This window comes from Drosophila subpulchrella, chromosome 2L (assembly GCF_014743375.2).
Source record: "Drosophila subpulchrella strain 33 F10 #4 breed RU33 chromosome 2L, RU_Dsub_v1.1 Primary Assembly, whole genome shotgun sequence".
In the NCBI taxonomy this organism is placed as follows: Eukaryota; Metazoa; Arthropoda; class Insecta; order Diptera; family Drosophilidae; genus Drosophila; species Drosophila subpulchrella.
In genome coordinates, this window is record NC_050610.1 from 2,925,608 (window position 1) to 2,943,910 (window position 18,303).

Here is an 18,303-nt window from a genome sequence, read left to right on the forward strand (position 1 = left end):
CACATTTAACAAATTAAAATAACCCAACGACGCTCACAAAACGAACAAAACGAAAGGAAAAAGGAATTAGAGATGGGAGAAAATGTGGCCTCCACGAGGCTTTTATCGAATGCACTGCTTTGTCTATGAAGCGAAGCTATTAAATATCTGGGGTATTCCCTAAACTTTTGCTAAGCTAAATGGTTGGTTAAGTATATAAATTTATTTAACATGGACAGTAACTTTTATATAACACAAAGAAATTTCAGAGAAATCCGCTTGGGAATATGCATAGCATAGTATTTTTATTTTTAAACTTAGCTACTGATTTTGTGTTGTTTTCCTAAGTATAAAGAACAAGTGTAGTATAAGATATTCGCTTTTTGCATAAAGAATTCGACTTGCAGCATTATCAGGGCCTTGGAATTTCTTTACAATATGGATTTCAAAATATTAAACTACTCATGAAAACGAGTATTTTCAAGTAAAAATACGCTATGTCTTAAGAGCCATGTGTCTTCAGGGTTATTATATGTATGTACATTAGGATTTAAAATGCAAGACGAAGCCAAATAAGAAGTGCAGGTGTCATGAAATGGGATTTAAAACATCTGAAAATACCATATATTTATATATATATATTATATATATATATATATATATATATTTTGCACTTCTCTTAATCCAGTTCTGTTACTACTGATAGAGTACTTTCTCAAGTATTATTAAAAAAATAAATGTACCAAACGCTAATATTTATTTACAAAAAGTGCACTATAAGCGAAAGTCGAAAACTTAAGGTACTGGGATGGATCAGCCTAAGTTTCTAGGACTTTCGGCCAAACGGTAGTATTTAACTTTTAATTTCCATTTCCGATATTAGTCGCAAAAAGATGGAGCCAAATAAATCGAATATAAAATTGTCGAAACTTCAGCAAAATATAAGCTTCATTCGATACTATCGATGCATTTTCGATCACCTCTGCCATTCTTCTTCTTTAGTGAATTGGAACTGACTTGTTAATGGCAAGTCCGACGTTTTTATTATAGTTTTACGCCAATTGCTTAGTTTTGTAGATGGAATACAGCCGGCCGACAACTAGTGGATGCCACGCAGGGAGATCCAATGCAGGACGTGCAAGAGGACGCGCCGCTAATCACAGGGTAACCCGTGGCACCAACTTAAGAGGTTCTACCAAATCACGTCCTGTGAGGAGTATGGCTTCCGAGGTGCGTTCTGGGCTTAAAAGCAAGAAGATGGTCTCCTTTGCATCCCAAAAGAGCGTAGTTCAATTCAATGGGAACGACTCAATGGATTCCGATGTGCCAAAGCAGGTGATAATTCCGAAACCATATGTCAATCCGCGAAAGTATCTGAACTCAGCTCCGAAGCGTGTTAGCAAGGAGAAACGAATTGTCCCTTCCATAGATTTCGAGCACGCACGCTTTAAATTCAAGAAAGACTGGATGCATCACGTAAATCGGAACAAAGTTTCCAATGCCCCTCAATTGGAAAGAGATGATATATTTCTAGAGAAATATTTCAATCAGCAAAATAAAGTGGACAAAGTTCAAACGCGTGCTGCTTTTAAACGCAAGAAGATAAACGCTACACAACTTCATATAAACGAACACCCTAAACCCGACATTCTTCGGCGCGGAAAGGTTACGGTCCCTAAGCGTGATTACAAGAAGAGAGACAATTCCTTAGATTTCGGAAGCTCAGTTTTGGAATTCAATGAGGAAAACCTGAAGACGTCCTGTGCTGTCAAGAAGGTAGTCATGGACGACTCCTCAGATTTCGGGGACTCAACCTTGGATTTCGATGATGACGGAAATCAAAGTGCTGGCAAGAAGATAGAAATGTACGATTCCTTAGATATCGATAACGCAATCTCGAAATTCGTTGAGGAAAACCTGAAAAGGTCATGTGCTGGAAAGAAAGTAGACATGGATGATTCCTTAGATTTCGAAGTCTCCGTCTTGGATTTTGATGAGTCAAGTGCTGGCAAGAAGAGAGGTATGAACGATTCCTATTTGTTGGATTTCGATGGGCCAACTACTAGCAAGAAGAAAGGTATGAGCGACTCCTATTTGTTGAATTTCGATGAGGACGAACTTCAACTAGGAAACCAAAAAAACTCGAATTCTGGCATGAAGAAAGATACGGACGGTTCCTCAGATTTCGGGGACTCAATCTTGGATTTCGATGAGGATGTATTTCAACCAGGAAAACATATAAAGTCAGGTGCTGGCAAGAAGAGGGGTATGAACGATACCTATTTGTTGGGTTTCGATGAGTCAAGTGCTAGCAAGAAGAAAGGTATGGACGATTCCTATTTGTTGGCTTTCGAAGAGGATGAACTTCAAGAAGGAAACCAAGAAAAGTCAACTTCTGACAAGATGAGAGATATGGAGGAATCCTCATTTTTCGGAGATTCAATATTGGATTCCGATGAGGATGTATTTCAAACCGGAAAAAATATAAAATCAAGTGCTGGAAAGAAGAATTTCGATGAGTCAAGTGAGAGCAAGATGGGAGGTAGGGTCGATTCCTATTTGTTGGATTTTGACAAGGATGAACTTCAAATAGGACACCAAAGAAAGTCAACTGCTGGCAAAAAGAGAAATATGGACGATTCCTCAGATTTCGATGACTCATTGTTGGATTTCGATGAGGACGATTTCATTGATTTCGGGAATAGTCAGGACATATTTCCGAACATGTTTAACGACCAACAGAAAAATCAGGATAGAGTTCAAACACGAGCTGCACTTAAACGTAAGATGGAGGAAAAAAACAATAGGAAGGCTTCCAAAGTTTTTAAACAGCACAAAAAGTGGAAGAATCTGGCTACGGTTTCAAGGCGTGCTAGCAAGAATATGGAAATGGACGATTCTTTAGATCTCGATAACGCCTACTGGAATTACAATGAGCACGTCGTCCGAGATTTCATACTGTAGCTCGGGACATAGAACAACTCTAACGAAAAACATATATTTTAAGTTAAGTTAAGGTCAAGATGAAGACCAACCTCATAGAGCCACCTTATATTTAATCAAGAGACTTCTCAAGAAGATTCCAAGGAAGCAGCATTTAAGATTCACACTTTAATTGGAGACGTAATGAAATAATATCTTTTTAGTTGTTCGGTTAAGGGCAAGATTAAGCCAAACTTTATAAACCATCTTATTAAGAGACTTCTCAAGGAGATATGTAAATAATTCCAAGTAGTTTTCAAGCAGAAAAATCACACTTTATTTTGAAACGAAGAACAAGTCTCGAGAAAAAGACTAACCCTTTGGTTCAATTCGGTCAAGGCAAGATTAATCCAAACTTTATAGATCCATATTATATCTTATTAAGCGATAAGGTGGAAGATATGAAAAGTATCGTGATATTTGAAAGAACAAATGAAACCGGAGATTTGTAAGACAACACTGCACTATTACAACGACAGTGAAAACTACTAAGTTGTTGACTCACTAGAGATATTCATATCCAATTCATCCCCAATTTAACACAATTTCGTAAATTCTTTTGAGGGTAACCACACTTTAATTTAAAATTCAAATTACAACCCCATTGGTGTATAAATTGTTTATTTCATTACAAAATGTTCTAATTGTCTTTTCATAAAAATAAAAACTTGTAATCCTGCTGGCGACTAAAACTAGTGTTTCTTTGTATACGCATTGCAAAAAACAAGTAGAAAATAGCGGAGATTACAATATTGAGCTTACAAGATGGAATGTCATGTGCGTAAGATATGTTTTGGACGGAAATAGTTTTCCAGGCTTAAGATACGTTTCGAGTCGTTTACAGAAAGGCACTTCAATTCCTTTTGCTCATTTTACACAAGACTGTCCATAATTCAATGCAGGGATTTTGTACAAAAGGCTTCTTTGCAGTTAAAATTGTGCAATTCAACCGGATTAGGCGCATATTGATTACAAAAAACTTGGTTTTTTAAATATTTGGGTTAAATAGCGTCAAGCAACGGACTCAGAAAATATTTTTTTTAGACTATAGAATTTATAGGAAGTATAAAATTTATCAATATGCTTACTCTACGCACATGAGTATATTAGAGGTGAAACCCATAGTAGTACCGAGTTCCAGAACTTTAAGAACTATCGGGGGTGGCACAGAAATCGCATAGCGGTGAATGGGGGTGAGTTTCTAATGTGCATCAATATAAATTTTACAAGACTTCTGCATATCGAACACTATTAAACACTACTATTTAAGTTTTGCGTCAATAAAGGATAAAGGGGGTTAAAAAACTTAAAAACCAAGTTTTCTGTTATCAACACGCTTGCTCCTAACTAATATTCACCCAAAAAATAGGGCTTTTAAATTTAAAAAATCCCTTCTCGTCTCGGTACAGTCTTGCGGCAAAGGAGAGGTGGCAATGGCTTCAAGTGGAGGAGACAGATCCAATTATTGCCGCAGGAGTTGCGCCACCAGGACGGAAACCAGTGTGCCAGAAAGGACGCCCATCCAGCCGAGGCGATGGACGCCCGCCGAGTTGCAGCCATCCTTGCTGTTGCACGTGCAGAACTCCATGAAGATGTTGTAGCTGCCGGTGCGCATCAGGCAGAAGCGTTCGTCGCCCTCGATTCCGGGCTCGCCCATGTAGGCGCAGCTCCGGAAGTAGCGCCACTCCCCGTGCACCTTCTGCCGGATCTTGCGGCACATCGTGGGTCGCACGCCCTTCAGGTGCTCCAGCTCCGGCGCCTGTTGGCAGTCCGTAATGGCCAGGGTGCTATTGTCGAAGGGATCTCCGCATTTGGGATCGTTGTCGCTGCGGCAATCCCAGCATTTGATCGCCTGGCCTGCAAAATTCAGTCACACATTTTAGGATCTGTGTGCGGTTGCGCAGGCGCACTTGGAGGAACACCTTCAGGCCAATTACTCACCCACTTGAAGCAGACAGCAGAGCACAACCACGGAAAGGACACATTTCTCCAGCGTTTTCATCTTATTGTTTGTTATTTGTATTTTTCGTTTCTTTTCAACTGATTGAAATTTTGGGCGTGTAAATAGTTGTGTGACCGTCCCTGCAGTGTTCAAAAATGCCATCTTAAAATTATGTTTTACCGCGGACACACACCAGGGAGAAGAACTTTGATAGAAATCAGGGTGGCAATATTGCTATAAGGTGAATTTTACATTTTCTACATTACCGTGTATTCAAAAATCTTGGTTTTTAAACGATCGACTTTTCAAAAAATATTCGTTCCGCAAACATAACGATACAATGTATGCAAGTCTTGACTCAAAACCTTTAGCACGTGGAAGAGCCCAAAAACTGTTTTTTGAGGTCCAACATCATTTAAAAATTCAATCTGACTCTGACTTGATTGTCATTCCTTGTTTTTCAGCCATTGAAAAGAAATATATGTAAATTTTATTGTAAAGCGTTCGATTGTAAGCAAACTTTGGTAAAAGTAAATTGGTCTCCTAAAATAATAAAAAAATTAGGCTTAATAACATAGATCTTAAAAAGTAACACCAGCTTACAAAATTAAATCGTCAAAATGCTACACAGAGGCTTTGGATATCCAGTAAAGTTGAGCACCTAAAATGGTAGCCATTTTTTTAAGGGTAAAAAAAGTTTTCTGCGTGTTTTGAACAAATTTTCCAATTTATTTTGAGTTCTGAAAAACGCATTTCGGTTATCTAAGACTTAGTTAACCTACTAAACTAATATAAATTGCCTGAAAACTTGTTTATATTTGTTTGATATTTAAATTATTACGATTTAAAAAGGAGAGAAGATAAATGGCTTACTTTCTTGCTACATAATTTATAAAAAAGAGGGTTGTCACCCACAGCTCATAAATTACGAGTGTGTGGCTTAGGTATTTTCTAGCTCCCACACAAACGGTCACACCTGGGCTAACGTTTATAGGAATTTGTTGTTTTTTGTTTAATCGTATTTTGTTTAAATTGGTCGGAGCGCACAAAGCGATTTTAAGTGAAATATGAATGTCTTAATCCGATCCACCTTCCTCCTGCTCACACTGGCTATATGCGGTGGGTAATAACGCCCCAGTCGTAAAAATTCCAATAGGCCACCTTTTAATCTCGGCTTTTGGGTGTGGCTTAGGCAAGTGTTTTTGAGTAATTGAGATTAATCAGTGAACTATTGCAGGCAGCTGGGCCATTCGGTGCTACCAGTGCTCCTCGGACCAGGATCGCAAAGGATATGATAGCTGCGGCGCCTACAAGCGATTCAACAGCACGGAGCACATCGCGATCGAGTGCAACAGCGACGAGAGCCACATGCCAGGATCCTTCTGCATGAAGGTGGTGCAGCAGGGACCCCGAGGATTTATCTGTGAGTTGGGGAGATCTTTAATGGAACCCCTAGCCTATCTCTTCGAAATGCGGTTATTGTATTCCAGGAAATCATTTTTTTTTTATTTAAGTTTTGTATAGTTAATTTTGAAAGGTGGCTATAAATAGCATGTTGTGTTTCCATAATTATACAATCGAATAGGTCTGTTAACCCAATACCAATCCTCCCTGGTTCTTTCAGCTTATTACATTTTACTGGAATTTTTGAATCGACAATCGCTGTTAGTAGCAAATGTAGCACCGTAAATGCAGCCGAGTGGACCTAGACTTGTCCTGTGTGACGGTCTGTCAGCTCGTCCATCCCTTTTTAAATAAACTAGTTTCGCCTTTAAATCAATCTAGCTGCCATAGGAATGGTATACAAATTAATATGAAAAGTTTTAGGTTTTAATTTGATTAAAATCGGGCGACTATGTCATAAAGCTTGCAGAGAAATTATGGGAAAATAAAATTATTTAATTTTTTACTTAAAAATAACTAGACAAACAAATTATATAGCTGGCATAGAAACTGTGTGCTATTTATATCCATCATAAATATAGAGACATGTATTTGTTAAGATCGCCCAACAACCACTATGGCATGGCCAATGTATACTAAGTTATTGGTTGATCCACATCGAAAATCCACGAAACTATGACCTTCATTTGACTTAAATATTGTATTAAACTATCTTCCACCAATGCGAAATTTCACTTAATTAATTTTAATTCACCGTTTATTTTTCAGGGGACGGTCGTTGGCGTCAGGTCATCCGAAGATGCTCATCCGTTTCTGAAACCGGTGTTACTGGTGTGTGTAATTGGGGCGTCTACGAGAACGGCGTTTACTGGGAAGAGTGCTACTGCTCCAGCGATAGCTGTAATGGCGCCAGCCTGACCCAAATGCACGGATCCCTGCAGCTACTGTTAGGCTTCCTGCTGATCGGCGCTGCCTCCAGGATCCTTAGAAGCTAAAAGGAGAACCAGGCTTACTCTCTCCACCGAAAACAGACAAAAAGTGCCTTTTCAAGCCTCTCTTTTTATTAATATCTAAGCTGCGAATGACTTTTTCATTACAGAAACCGATTCCGTCCACCTTTTCATGTCTAAAATTAAGTAAAAAGTTGTACGATAAGTTATGAACGGCAACATTGCGGCAGGTCAATATGTAGACCTCAGATTTTAACAAGTTTAAATAATATAGAAGCAAAGTAGTCTGTGGTTTATGAAATTTTTTTTAAAATGTAAAAAACGAAAGCTTTTATCCGACATTCCTGTAGTTTTAATGCACATAAAACGTAAAGTATCGTCCAAGAAAATTAACAATTTAAAACCAACGGAACTATTTATAAAGTCTGATAAAAAAGCACTACAAATTCTTCAACACCTTCTGACTTTTTCGATATTATTTACAAACGACAACGACAAACCAAAAGAAGTTTAGTTTGCGCACACCCTTGTATATGAGTTACTTAAAAACAGGAGGAGGCTCTAAAACTAAAATGCAACTTTACTATTAAGCCATATTTTCCAAGAGGTTATTTATTTTGCTTTTATAATTATTCACAAGAGAAATGTAACTTTCATATAAAACCACAATTGTACACATCCAAACGCTAGATAAACACCGACAATCAAAATGTGCATATGATAAGTATATAAAAACGTTTATTTATCATCTTGATTTAAAGCGCAACCTATTTGCGTTTCCATAAGTGTTTTCAGACCATTTTCCGACCATCCAGCTTTCGGGTCTTTGGCCACTGCTGTGAAAACGGTAGTGGAGCCGTCCTCAAATGTTTTCATGGCATAAAAGGACCTTCCCTCCTCCAACCAAATTCGCATTTCATCCATAGAAGGTGCGGCCGATGAGGCAAACTTCGAATCATTACCAAAGTTTTCTCCATACTAAAATATAGTTATCGTTAACTTAATAATAGATGTGCATCAGCAAACTTACCCATTGCCGATATAAATCCACTGGTTGGTTCTTTTGGGTCCACCTTAGCACTTTTAGATAGAACATCATGAATTTGTGCACATTCTCTTTGATCCTGATCGACGGAGCGTGATGGAGCCTAGCCAGCTCTTCGAGGGTGCTACGGCATATCTCGCGATCCTTAGGCCTTCCGAGGTTCTGACAAATGGCCAACGCAATGCGACGCAGGGACTCGAACTCCTCGTCTAGCAGCTCCTGCCTCGTCATGGGAAATTTTGTGGACTTGTATAAACTTAATAAGGTATTTCCAAATCAGAGTGAAAATGACCGGCCGTGTTTGTAGTGAATGGAAAAGGGAGCTAGAAACCGGTGGAGCCTTTCATTAAATCCTTTACTTTTTAAAACACTCAATAGTAAAAAAAACCACAAATGTTCTTAACTTTTATAACATTTATTTTTGATTTTGCCATATTGTTTCCTTTACAATATTTTATTTTAACTTTAACTTACTTTCAATGTTTATATTTCGTATTAAGGTGTTTTCTTTTGGTTTTTAAATACTTTTCATTATACGTATTGCCCAACTGCATGAAGAAGAATTGCGCGTCTGTTAACACTTTCCCAGCTTAAAATAGTACGCTAAAATTTCCATTTATTTATTTATTTGTTATATCAGTATATGTATCATCTTGTACACTAAAATCGACTCTTTGCTATGCTTAGATGTAAATTTATAAAGGTTATATGACGATGAAAACCATGTAAATTTAACTACGAAGCAAAAAATAATAATTATTCTATGAATGAGTGCAAAGAGAAGAAGGAAAAATGCAATTTAATTCGCTAGGTGCATGAGAGATAAATAAGATTTGTTAATGCCAAGTCCCTAAGGGTTCCGACGGACTCTATGAGACCCATCGGACCATCTGGCCGTCTACAGTTCTTCTATACAACTTTCTTTTTCGATCCGAACGAAGTGAGAAAAATTTGCTCAATGCTGATCCATTTTCGGTTTTTAAAACGATGGAGATCATGGATGATGGTATAATGGATGGGTGTATGGTTAAAAAGCCGAAAATAAAACATTATAACATACACATGAAGGTTGCGTTTATGCGGTAGAAAAGTTAAAGATGATGGGAAGCTTTGAAAGAAAGTTGTACAAAACTATAATCCTTGGAGAGAGTAGTTAAATACAGTCAGGCATAAAAAAATATATAGTTTGTCAAGCTTTCTTACTTTTGAGAAATTTAATTTTAAAAACAGATTTTGTTTTCCATGGGTTGTAATAAAATCAAGAGATCGGTATTAACTTTGGTTGGTGGGATATTTCTTAAACTTTTTGTTACTTTAAAAATACTCAATTTGTTTTAAAAATGTTTGGTTCCAGAAAATGACTTTAAAACATCTTGCTGCAGTAATTCAATGCTTGTTCATCCGCATAAACGCTTTTAATATATTAACAACTTTGACAGACACATACACACCAACATTATTTAAGACTATATTAAACATTAAGCTGTTTGTTTTTCGCTAACTGTTTGTTGTTGCTCTAAGACTGGGTAAACAAAATCACAAGTTAAGCAGATCGGGGGTGGAGAATACGTCAGACTACGATGGGTGTACGACCATCCAGGGTTTTGCTATCCGTCAGATTCGATGACAGCGAACAGGATGTGTTGTTATCATCCTCGAGGACCTGCAGATGATGCGGCGGATTGTGCAGTTGCACCTGCTCGGTGATTGTGATGGCATCACTGCAGGACAGCATTGGTGACTCCAAATTCTGGGGCATCAAGAGCAGACCACTGGGATGAGCCGGAGATGGGGTGTGGATCGCGTAGAGGGAACTACTGGCCGTGGAACTCTCGCTGGAAAATGGCAGCAGGAGCTCCACCTCCACCGGTGGCGATGGGCTGTTCACCTGGGTAACCATCGTATCCTCTTCGCTGCTGGTCAGCTCATTCAACTGGGCCACCGTTTGATGGATCCTCACGTGCTCCGCGTCATCCAAGTCGTTGAGTTGGTAGTAAAGGTTCAAGCTATCATCCAAAATGGGCGCAAATAGGCGGCGAAACTGGGCGATCAAGGCCGCCTCCTCTGATCCTGGCTGCTCTCCCTTCAGGGTAATCATGTCCTCCGATTCCGATTGGTGGAAATTAAATTTAATGGCGTCCTCCACCAGGGTGGTGGAGCCCTGCCTCCCATCGACTTCTATTGAGCAATCTTTAACACTTCGTTGACCTCGTCAGACTTTGCCCTTGGGCGATTTTAATTTCGTTGGCGTGCTACTGGAAAAGAAATAACATTTATAAAACTTTAAGTTTGTATAAAATTCTTGTTCTTCCTCTTAAGCGAGGATTTATCTTGCAAGTATTAAATTGCATTTTCTAGTCAGCATTTCAATAAAAACAAGAAAGGAAGTTAACTTCGGCCAGACGAAGTTTGTATAACCTTGCAGTTATAATTATTAAATTTAATTCAAAATTCTTAAAAATATAAAAAATTATATTCCCAATAGTATGAGATAACATAGATATAGTTTTTTTAAATTTGTATTTCCGATTATTCCTATGGGAGCTATAAGATATAGTTGTCCGATCCGGCTGGTTCCGACTTATATATTACCTGCAAAAGAAAGAAGACCTAGCCCGATAGCTTTAACACCGAGAGACTAGTTTGGGTAGAAACGGACGGTCAGACGGAAAGACGGACATAGCTAGATCGACTCGTCTAAAGATGCTGATCAAGAATAAAGTATATTATGGGGTCGAAAACGTCTCCTTCACTGCGTTGCAAACATCTGACTGAAATCATTATACCCTCTGCAAGGGTATAAATATAAATTAAATAAATACTTCCAAGAATGGCGCCCAAAATATACTAAATTCCGATGTAAGTATACCATTACAAAAGTTTGAGCACATGGTATTACATGAAACTTATAAAGGTGTTTTGAATAGCTAACCTGGACTCTTCCTTGCCAGTTTGCGTCTGCGCCGTGGAAACCGTGTTCTTGCTATATGGGGCTTGAAATGAGGTTGACGTTATGGTAAAATATCCTCCCGGCTTTGGCTTCAGATGCCTGTTGTTCATCTGCATGTGCACAGTCTTCATGAACTCAATTTGGTGGGCCAACTTTTGGACTTGTTCCTGTCGAAGTGTGTTATTTCATTAACTTAGATACTTGTTCTTCAGCTTAAATATTTTCTTACCTTAAGTTCTTCATTCTCCTGATACAAATCGGGCGACTCCTCTGGAACCAGACCGACTCCATTCAGAGAGAAAGAGGCTGTTATGCTCCTCACCTTGGCCTTCTGATCCCACTTGTCTCCCTGTCCTTTTAAAACCCGCAAAATCTTTGGCCCAAATACCAGGGCAATGGTGGTGGTCGTCGAAAGCTGGGTACGCACAAATCCCAGCATATATTTGTAATCGGGTCCGGCATTTGGAAAGAGCATTACGCTGTAGGGGCAAAATAAAGAGATTTTTTAAAAAATAATCTAACATACGGATCCTTTGGTTTTATTTTTTTAAAGGGACTGGTACAATATAAAATATGTCAAAAATAAATTAGGTCTAAAATATACTTTTTAAGGATTAATTAAATATATTAAATATAAAATATTCTGGGACCAATTATTGTTATATCTACCATACTAACCTATCCCAGTTAGGATTGGTTTAGGTGCGTGGCATAGCAAGTTTCGCAACAAATTGCATTAATTATAAGGACTTCATCAAAGGGATTTCAGTTGGGGAACGCAGCAAACCAGCAGACAACTTGAAACCGGGAGATTGCCCGGGAATGTCTATGTAAACAAAGCGACAGACAGATGGAAACCCGTACCATGGGAGGGAGATGCGAGTCCTGGCAGACCAACAAAAAGGATTACAACGCGAACACGAGCGCGCACAAAGCAAAGGAATTTAATTAAAAGCGGACCGCGTAAGACGGGCAGCTTTACATTTCCCCTAATGGACGCGACGCGTGTCCCGGCATTTTGGATTACGCAACATGTGTCAACTCTTATAATTCAATTCAATTCGGGAAGAGGTTCATCAGGTGGCAATACCCTTTTGGATTCAAGTAAGCACTACACTAGTCGTTTTTAAAACTGTACAAGGAAACTTAATAACCTGATCTATACCCTAGCAGTGGGCGTTGTATATTATTATAAATAGTATATACATTTATTAATAGTTAAGGGGTAGTATTTCAGGCTGTTTTACCAGGTTTTAGCCTTGTTTTAAGATTTAAGAAAATAGTTGAATGGTTTTATTTAAGGTTGATAGTTTCATTGTTAATAGTCCCGAACAAAAATATAATATATTGACGGGGTTACAGAAATCTCCTCTAACCGAAATTAAAATCTGGGTGTTCGTAAAAGATTTCTATGACATTGCAGATACCTTATTATTAAAACAAAATATAAAGTAAGTGGTATAAATAAAATATATAATTACTTGAGAATGCACTTACTGGAATGCCACCATGGCGATGTTGACGAGGGCAATGTTGTATATGGCGTACGAGATGAGCCGCGCCTCGTTGTACAGACTCTCAGCGTTCCGCACATTGTAACACACCCGGATTCCCCAGGCCAGAAAGAATACTTCTCCGATGGCCAAACTGTGATCCCACCAATTGTACGAGCACTGCTTGAACTTTAAATGACTCTGGTCCAAGATCTTGGAAATTACACGAAAATATGGGAAGCGTTAGAAAAATGTTCCTAAAAATTAGCCATCATTAATACTTACCACCTCAGCATTTGGCGTTGCCGAAATGGTCCAGGTTCCCAAATAGATCAGCATAACCAGCAGAATGGGGACCATCCACTGCAATAGTTGCTGGTCATTCAGCTTTATTTTGTGGGCCGACTTTACGCGATAAGTCAGAGAAACTCTACGATATAATAATTAAATTTTGATTTTTGTTTTTTAGATTTTTGTTTTACCGCCAAGTTTTCATAAGCAGCGAAGTGTACGTGATGCAAAAGCCCATGTGCCGCGTCCATTTGGTGGCTATACACCAAGTTGTATCCAAGTAGGGAAATATGGCAACCATCTGTAAAGATAAATGTATGCCACTTCTTAAATCACTAAATTTAAATATTTTCACTTGTAAGGCCTTACTAAACTGAATAAGCCAACAAAAATATAGGAAAAATTAAATTTCAATAAAATTAGAACCAATACTTGTATAATATTTGGTACACATTATAATTTGTTATCATTAAAAGATATACAATATTTTTTACAAGAGCTAAACACGAAAAGATTCCTTTGAATAGAGGATACCGTGTCTTCTTTTATCCGTTTTCTGGATTAGTGGGCTGCTGCTGTTGCATCTGCATCTTCTTTTGGTCCCCATCCGCCATGCCCTTTTCCAAGTCAGCGGACTTTCGCCTTTCATTTTTATCGGGAGGACTCAAGCACTGCTCACAGTTCTCCATATCCGGCGAATACTCTTCGATCTGAATGGTGGTCTCGAAAAATCCGAACCGCTTGTGGATCAGTTTGGTGGCCTCCTCAAGGATCAGCTGAGGATCTGCATCCTGGGAAATGGCCAGGTGGGCGGACAATGCCACCTTATTAACGGACAGGGCCCAAATTCTCAGGTTATGGACGTGCTCGACACCCGGAATGGAGAGAAATGTCCGCTTGACCTCCTCGTAATCCAGGTAATCCGGTGTGGCCTCCATCAGAACCATTAAAACGTCTTTTAAAATTTTGATTGTAACCACAATAACCAGAACCGAGAAGACGAATGTACAAACCGAGTCCATGAAGCCCCAATCGGGCAGAAAGAATATAATCAGAGCGGCCACAAAAACCCCAATGCTCTGTATGAGATCCCCAATCACATGAATCATAGCCGCCCGCACATTGATGTTCTGTTTTTCCTTTACATGGAACTGGGTGGACACTGACCTTCCCACCATCGACATAGGGTCCTTTTGGGACCCCAAGCCGACCTTGCTCCCTTGCTCCAATCCTACGACCTTTGACCTTTTGAACTTGCCCGGAGTAAAGTGCGGGTTGTCCAAATGCAATTGCACGGCCATTATCACGTTAAATACTATGGCCAGCGCCGATGTGATCAGCATTATCACGGCGTCCAGCTCGAATTCTTGGTTTACCCACCGCATAATGGCCATATACACAAGGACGCCTGCGAAGGGTTTCATTTTTAAAGTAAGAATTAAAACTAATTTTTTCGGGTTATACAAATTTGGTTCGTTGTGAAGATAAGTAGTAAGTAGCTCAAAAGAAAGATATAATGTTTAAAATTATATTTAAAGATATTTTCGTATTTGGAAATAGTGCTTGGTAGATGAAAGTACAATTTTAAAATAATAAATTAAATATCGTCTAATTTTGATTTTTCATAATGTTTATGTTAGCAATCGTTTCAAAGCGAATCATTCTATTATTTTCAAGGTTCTATTCCCCATCCTCGTGGAAAACAAAAAGTAACCTAGAAGACACAAAGTTTAAAAACCACTTTTAGTTTAAAACGAGGACGAGAAAACGCCCCTAAGTATTTTTGGTCTAAAATTGGATGGGAGTAAAAAGTTGGGAGTACGTTGTCTCCCAAGGGCGAATATTTACCGTTCACCTGTTATTACCCAGATAAAGAATACGGATATCATGGCCCCGATGACCTCTGCCCGATACCATCCGAAGTTAAGTCTCTCAGACGCGGGCCTTCCAGCCAGATGTAATGCAAAGAGTGAGATGAGGAATGAGGACAGGTCCGTTAGCAGATGGGCAGCATCTGTGGCAATGGCCAGACTGTTGGAAATAATTCCACCAGCAACCTCGATAATCATGAACACCGAGCACAGAATGCAAGCGATTATTAATTTTCGTCTGGCGACCTTATCCACTCCAGTGTCCCGCTCCTTAAAATGACAGTGTTTGTCCAATTTTGTGGTAATATGCGAGTGACCCGTTATTGTTAGCGTTCTCTGCGAATCTGTATTTCGGCGAATTTTTTCATCCGGAATTTCTGCAGTCTTTTTCTCCTGATTTTCTCCTGGTATTTCTTCAGGTTTTTGGTCTGAAGTTTCCTCTGAACTTGGTAGTACTTTTTCTGGAGATTCTGTCTGAGGGTCGGATGCCGAAGTATCTTTGTCTCCGGGTAGCTGAGTGGTCGTCGACTTCGTTTCATCTTGTGTAGCATAATTTAAATTACGGTGTAATGGAACCTTCAAAATATTAATATACCTATGCTTTTCAGTATTAGTGGGTAGTTGTGCCTGCACATCATCGTCTTTCTTTTTTGTGGTAGAGGAAACCGCTTTGGGTTTTATTACAATCGGTGTTGGCCTCCTCCAAGTTTTGGGCTTCGAGGCCTCCTCTATTTTTCGCAATTTCTCAAGAAACTCCGCCGATTCTTCTTCCGATCTGTCCTCATTTAACTGATTTCCATTGTAAGTGTTTTCTTCAGTTGTTTCTTCAGAGTACCCGTAATGATCTGTTCGTATTAGACTTTCGTTTGAGGACTCTGTAGAAGATTTTATTTTTTCCTTCCTCTTTTCCTTGACATCTTTTAATGGCTCTTTGTTAGACGGTTGTGCTTCGTCTCTTGTATCCGTTTTAGTTTGGCTATTTTCGGGCGGCACTACCCCAGTAGCTTTAGCGCTTTTTGTCAAGGTAAACCTTTGTATAAGAAGGGTAGACCAACTGTCTTCGCTCTCCAATTTTTTGTGCTTAGCTTTCGATGTCTTAGGTTTCTCACAGGTTTCACCTGTTTGCGATCCTTGTTCCACTTGATTTTTTTTCTTTACCTTCGGAAATAGTTTGGGTTCATCCCGATCTCGAGATGTGTCCTGCACGTCGGAACGTTGACTACTCGTCCCCGGTCTTTCTTCTACATCGGGAGTCTTGACCATTTCCTTTAGCGCCGTCTGCAAGTCCTCCTCATCTTCATCCTGCGAATTTTCATCTTTTGAATTTGCAACTCGATTCTTCAATGATTTCTTGCTCATAATTATTTTCTATCCATTTAAAATGATTTTTTAGAATTTTTATTTGTTTGATTAGAAAATCGAGTACAATTGTACTCTTTTAGTTCCCTCTTCTATGTTGTACTGTTATTGTGTGGGCGTTCTTTTAGGAAGGGCGGAGGTTTTATGTGTCCACTGGGTATTATACCATTGTTGGCTAATGTTGACAGCATAATTGCCAACCAGAGAAAGGCGAATTAGGTGAACATGCAACACCCTTTTGAGGTCGTACCCTTTTTCATTGAAATTAGTTTTTTTTAATATAACTTCAATTTCATTTATACCTAACATTTGATACTACTGATAAGACCCATTAATTATAGATTCTTAAAAACAAACAAAACAAAAATCAACAATATAAGCAACATTGTATCTTAAATTCTAAAAGATATCAGAAATGCAAAGTGGTTTTTTTTTATTATTATTTATTGATTTAAGCATAAAAATATATATATATTCTTTTACGATGGTTTCAATTATTTTTATTCTTAATTTAAAGTTCTAGCAGGTTTATTAAAATGTAAAAAGACACATTTTGTTACAAATGGAATACTTAAACCTCCATACCCTTTCGACAAGTAAGTGCTTAAAAGCCGCATTTAAAAACCCATAAGTGGTGCTTTTATGTTGTGGTTTGTTCGCAGATCCCTTTACATCCAGAAATGGGAATGGGATAAGAACCAAAACGGGCTCACATGTGGGTTAATTATGAATGAGCCCGTGCCGACCACGTTAGGGCCTTTTGTCGCATTAGCAACATTGTTTTCAAATGGCCTTTGTGTGTTTTTGGCTTTCAACCGCCTTAATGGGTTAAGAGTGTCGCCCCAAATGACCCAAGTACTACTTACCTCCAGATACATGATGGCGCAGCCGATTAGCGTGATCATCAGGAAGATGGGGCTGGCCACCTTGAAGACCTTGACGCGACGATGCCGGAAGAGATAGCCGGCGAGTACAAAGGTGCCACAGGCACAGCCAATCGATATGGTCAACAGGGATATTCTAAAGTAGGGGAAAGATGCTTAGCTTTTACGTTACTAAACAAGTACCAGTGGTGGAAAGTGGTCATGTCCTCCCTCCGCGTTTTCTTGATTCGGTTTTTAGATTGCAGAAATATCTTTTATGTGGTTTGAAATACCTGATGAATTCATTCATAAGTTGTGTATGAATATTGTCTAAGGCAAAAAAATGAATATTGTCTACAAGCCAAATGAAAACCAATCAAATCTGTAAAGTATTTAAAAGGTAAATATGCTAAATGCAATTATTTGTAAAATAAGTAGACCCTTTAAAAATAAATTTCTCATAAAAAGCGAATAGCAGGGACAGTTAAAGCTGTAAGATCTCTATAAATAAAATCTCATATATGACATTCTTAACTGTTTCATTATTGTTGATTCTATTTGAATTGGTTGCTAGGACTCGCTGATGGGTAAGTATGGGTAAGTATATTACCCTGCTAGGTTCTGTATGGATATTATGAAAACCTCTTTAAAAATCCAACTGCACAGCTTTCCATCATTATTTACTAACTGAAAGGAAACCCTGTCTAGCACTGTTGGCTACTTTTCCTTGCCATAAACCTTGTAAGAGTGGTATCACCTCTCCCATCACTGGCAAACAATCACGGATACGGATACCAACCTGAATGGCCAGTGGTAGTTGGCCAGACATGGCTCCGGACCCGTGCACGTGTCACAGCCGGGGGCGCAGGGCAAACACTTGAAGACCTCCGTGTAGTAATTGCTTATATTGTCCTGCTGCTCCTGCCAGGCAATCTCCATGATGGTGCCGTTGAATCCGTCCGGATGCCGCAGCGAGTAGAATCCCGCCCGGCACAGGCACTGGTAGGATCCCCGGGCCCAGCTGCTGCTCCCGGTCAGCGTGGTCAGCAGTTTTCCGCCGCTTATTGTCGGGGTCTCCGCACTCGGCTGGCGGTAGTCACACTGCCAGGGGGAAAGCAAAAGCACTTGGCTTAAATAGTTGCAAATCAATTGCAGTTGCAAAAAGTACACTCAG

General features: G+C 39.1%; 6 protein-coding genes across 12 annotated transcripts in view; 1 reads left to right on the forward strand and 5 right to left on the reverse strand.

Annotated features, from left to right (window-relative positions):
* Positions 1 to 3,565: 3,565 nt before the first annotated feature.
* On the reverse strand, positions 3,566 to 5,063 carry LOC119548096. The gene is made up of 2 exons (XM_037855185.1): positions 4,903 to 5,063; positions 3,566 to 4,818 (listed from the first exon to the last, which is right to left on the reverse strand). The coding sequence occupies exons 1-2, from the start codon at positions 4,961 to 4,963 to the stop codon at positions 4,424 to 4,426; spliced, it is 456 nt and encodes a 151-aa protein (XP_037711113.1). The 5' UTR covers positions 4,964 to 5,063; the 3' UTR covers positions 3,566 to 4,423.
* An 808-nt stretch (positions 5,064 to 5,871) lies between these two features.
* Positions 5,872 to 7,598, forward strand: LOC119546524. The gene is made up of 3 exons (XM_037852860.1): positions 5,872 to 6,022; positions 6,141 to 6,326; positions 7,076 to 7,598. Exons 1-3 carry the CDS (start codon positions 5,971 to 5,973, stop codon positions 7,300 to 7,302), a joined length of 465 nt encoding a protein of 154 aa, XP_037708788.1. The 5' UTR covers positions 5,872 to 5,970; the 3' UTR covers positions 7,303 to 7,598.
* Positions 7,599 to 7,952: 354 nt separating this feature from the next.
* Positions 7,953 to 8,626, reverse strand: LOC119546523. Its single transcript, XM_037852859.1, has 2 exons — positions 8,288 to 8,626; positions 7,953 to 8,235 (listed from the first exon to the last, which is right to left on the reverse strand). Exons 1-2 carry the CDS (start codon positions 8,531 to 8,533, stop codon positions 7,996 to 7,998), a joined length of 486 nt encoding a protein of 161 aa, XP_037708787.1. The 5' UTR covers positions 8,534 to 8,626; the 3' UTR covers positions 7,953 to 7,995.
* A 94-nt stretch (positions 8,627 to 8,720) lies between these two features.
* Positions 8,721 to 10,435, reverse strand: LOC119546522 (probable G-protein coupled receptor CG31760). Its single transcript, XM_037852857.1, has one exon. The coding sequence runs from the start codon at positions 10,398 to 10,400 to the stop codon at positions 9,873 to 9,875; it is 528 nt and encodes a 175-aa protein (XP_037708785.1). The 5' UTR covers positions 10,401 to 10,435; the 3' UTR covers positions 8,721 to 9,872.
* Positions 10,419 to 18,303, reverse strand: part of LOC119546518 (probable G-protein coupled receptor CG31760) — a 41,602-nt gene continuing 33,717 nt past the window's right edge. Inside the window, exons 7-14 of one of the 2 annotated variants that reach the window (XM_037852848.1) lie at positions 17,929 to 18,230; positions 17,133 to 17,286; positions 13,228 to 13,337; positions 13,031 to 13,175; positions 12,750 to 12,958; positions 11,482 to 11,731; positions 11,235 to 11,419; positions 10,419 to 10,554 (exon numbers count right to left, since the gene is read on the reverse strand). In XM_037852848.1, the coding sequence (XP_037708776.1) occupies positions 10,515 to 10,554; positions 11,235 to 11,419; positions 11,482 to 11,731; positions 12,750 to 12,958; positions 13,031 to 13,175; positions 13,228 to 13,337; positions 17,133 to 17,286; positions 17,929 to 18,230 (1,395 nt within the window). In that variant the 3' untranslated portion in view covers positions 10,419 to 10,514. Of the gene's footprint in view, positions 10,558 to 11,234; positions 11,420 to 11,481; positions 11,732 to 12,749; positions 12,959 to 13,030; positions 13,176 to 13,227; positions 13,338 to 17,132; positions 17,287 to 17,928; positions 18,231 to 18,303 lie in introns of both variants that reach the window. The other variant, XM_037852847.1, reaches the window with a different exon arrangement.
* Positions 13,472 to 16,341, reverse strand: LOC119546519 (zinc transporter 2). 6 transcript variants are annotated; one of them, XM_037852852.1, is made up of 3 exons: positions 15,503 to 15,681; positions 14,892 to 15,446; positions 13,472 to 14,444 (listed from the first exon to the last, which is right to left on the reverse strand). In XM_037852852.1, the coding sequence occupies exons 1-3, from the start codon at positions 15,543 to 15,545 to the stop codon at positions 13,582 to 13,584; spliced, it is 1,461 nt and encodes a 486-aa protein (XP_037708780.1). In that variant the 5' UTR covers positions 15,546 to 15,681; the 3' UTR covers positions 13,472 to 13,581. The 6 variants fall into 6 exon arrangements, with proteins under 6 accessions (XP_037708780.1, XP_037708777.1, XP_037708782.1 ...); XM_037852850.1 differs by having other exon boundaries at positions 13,860 to 13,991; positions 14,050 to 14,444; positions 14,892 to 16,341; XM_037852849.1 differs by having other exon boundaries at positions 14,892 to 16,341.

Coding starts and splice junctions, on each gene's coding strand:
- LOC119546519 (XM_037852849.1), bottom strand. CDS start 16,266: ATGAGCAAGAAATCATTGAAGAATCGAGTTGCAAATTCAAAAGATGAA. Junction 14,445..14,891: donor CTTTATCTGGGTAATAACAG/GTGAACGGTAAA, acceptor AACCCTTCGCAG/GCGTCCTTGTGTATATGGCC.
- LOC119546524 (XM_037852860.1), top strand. CDS start 5,971: ATGAATGTCTTAATCCGATCCACCTTCCTCCTGCTCACACTGGCTATA. Junction 6,023..6,140: donor GCTCACACTGGCTATATGCG/GTGGGTAATAAC, acceptor GAACTATTGCAG/GCAGCTGGGCCATTCGGTGC. Junction 6,327..7,075: donor GGGACCCCGAGGATTTATCT/GTGAGTTGGGGA, acceptor TTTATTTTTCAG/GGGACGGTCGTTGGCGTCAG.
- LOC119548096 (XM_037855185.1), bottom strand. CDS start 4,963: ATGAAAACGCTGGAGAAATGTGTCCTTTCCGTGGTTGTGCTCTGCTGT. Junction 4,819..4,902: donor CTGCTGTCTGCTTCAAGTGG/GTGAGTAATTGG, acceptor TGAATTTTGCAG/GCCAGGCGATCAAATGCTGG.
- LOC119546523 (XM_037852859.1), bottom strand. CDS start 8,533: ATGACGAGGCAGGAGCTGCTAGACGAGGAGTTCGAGTCCCTGCGTCGC. Junction 8,236..8,287: donor TGGATTTATATCGGCAATGG/GTAAGTTTGCTG, acceptor ACTATATTTTAG/TATGGAGAAAACTTTGGTAA.
- LOC119546522 (XM_037852857.1), bottom strand. CDS start 10,400: ATGATTACCCTGAAGGGAGAGCAGCCAGGATCAGAGGAGGCGGCCTTG.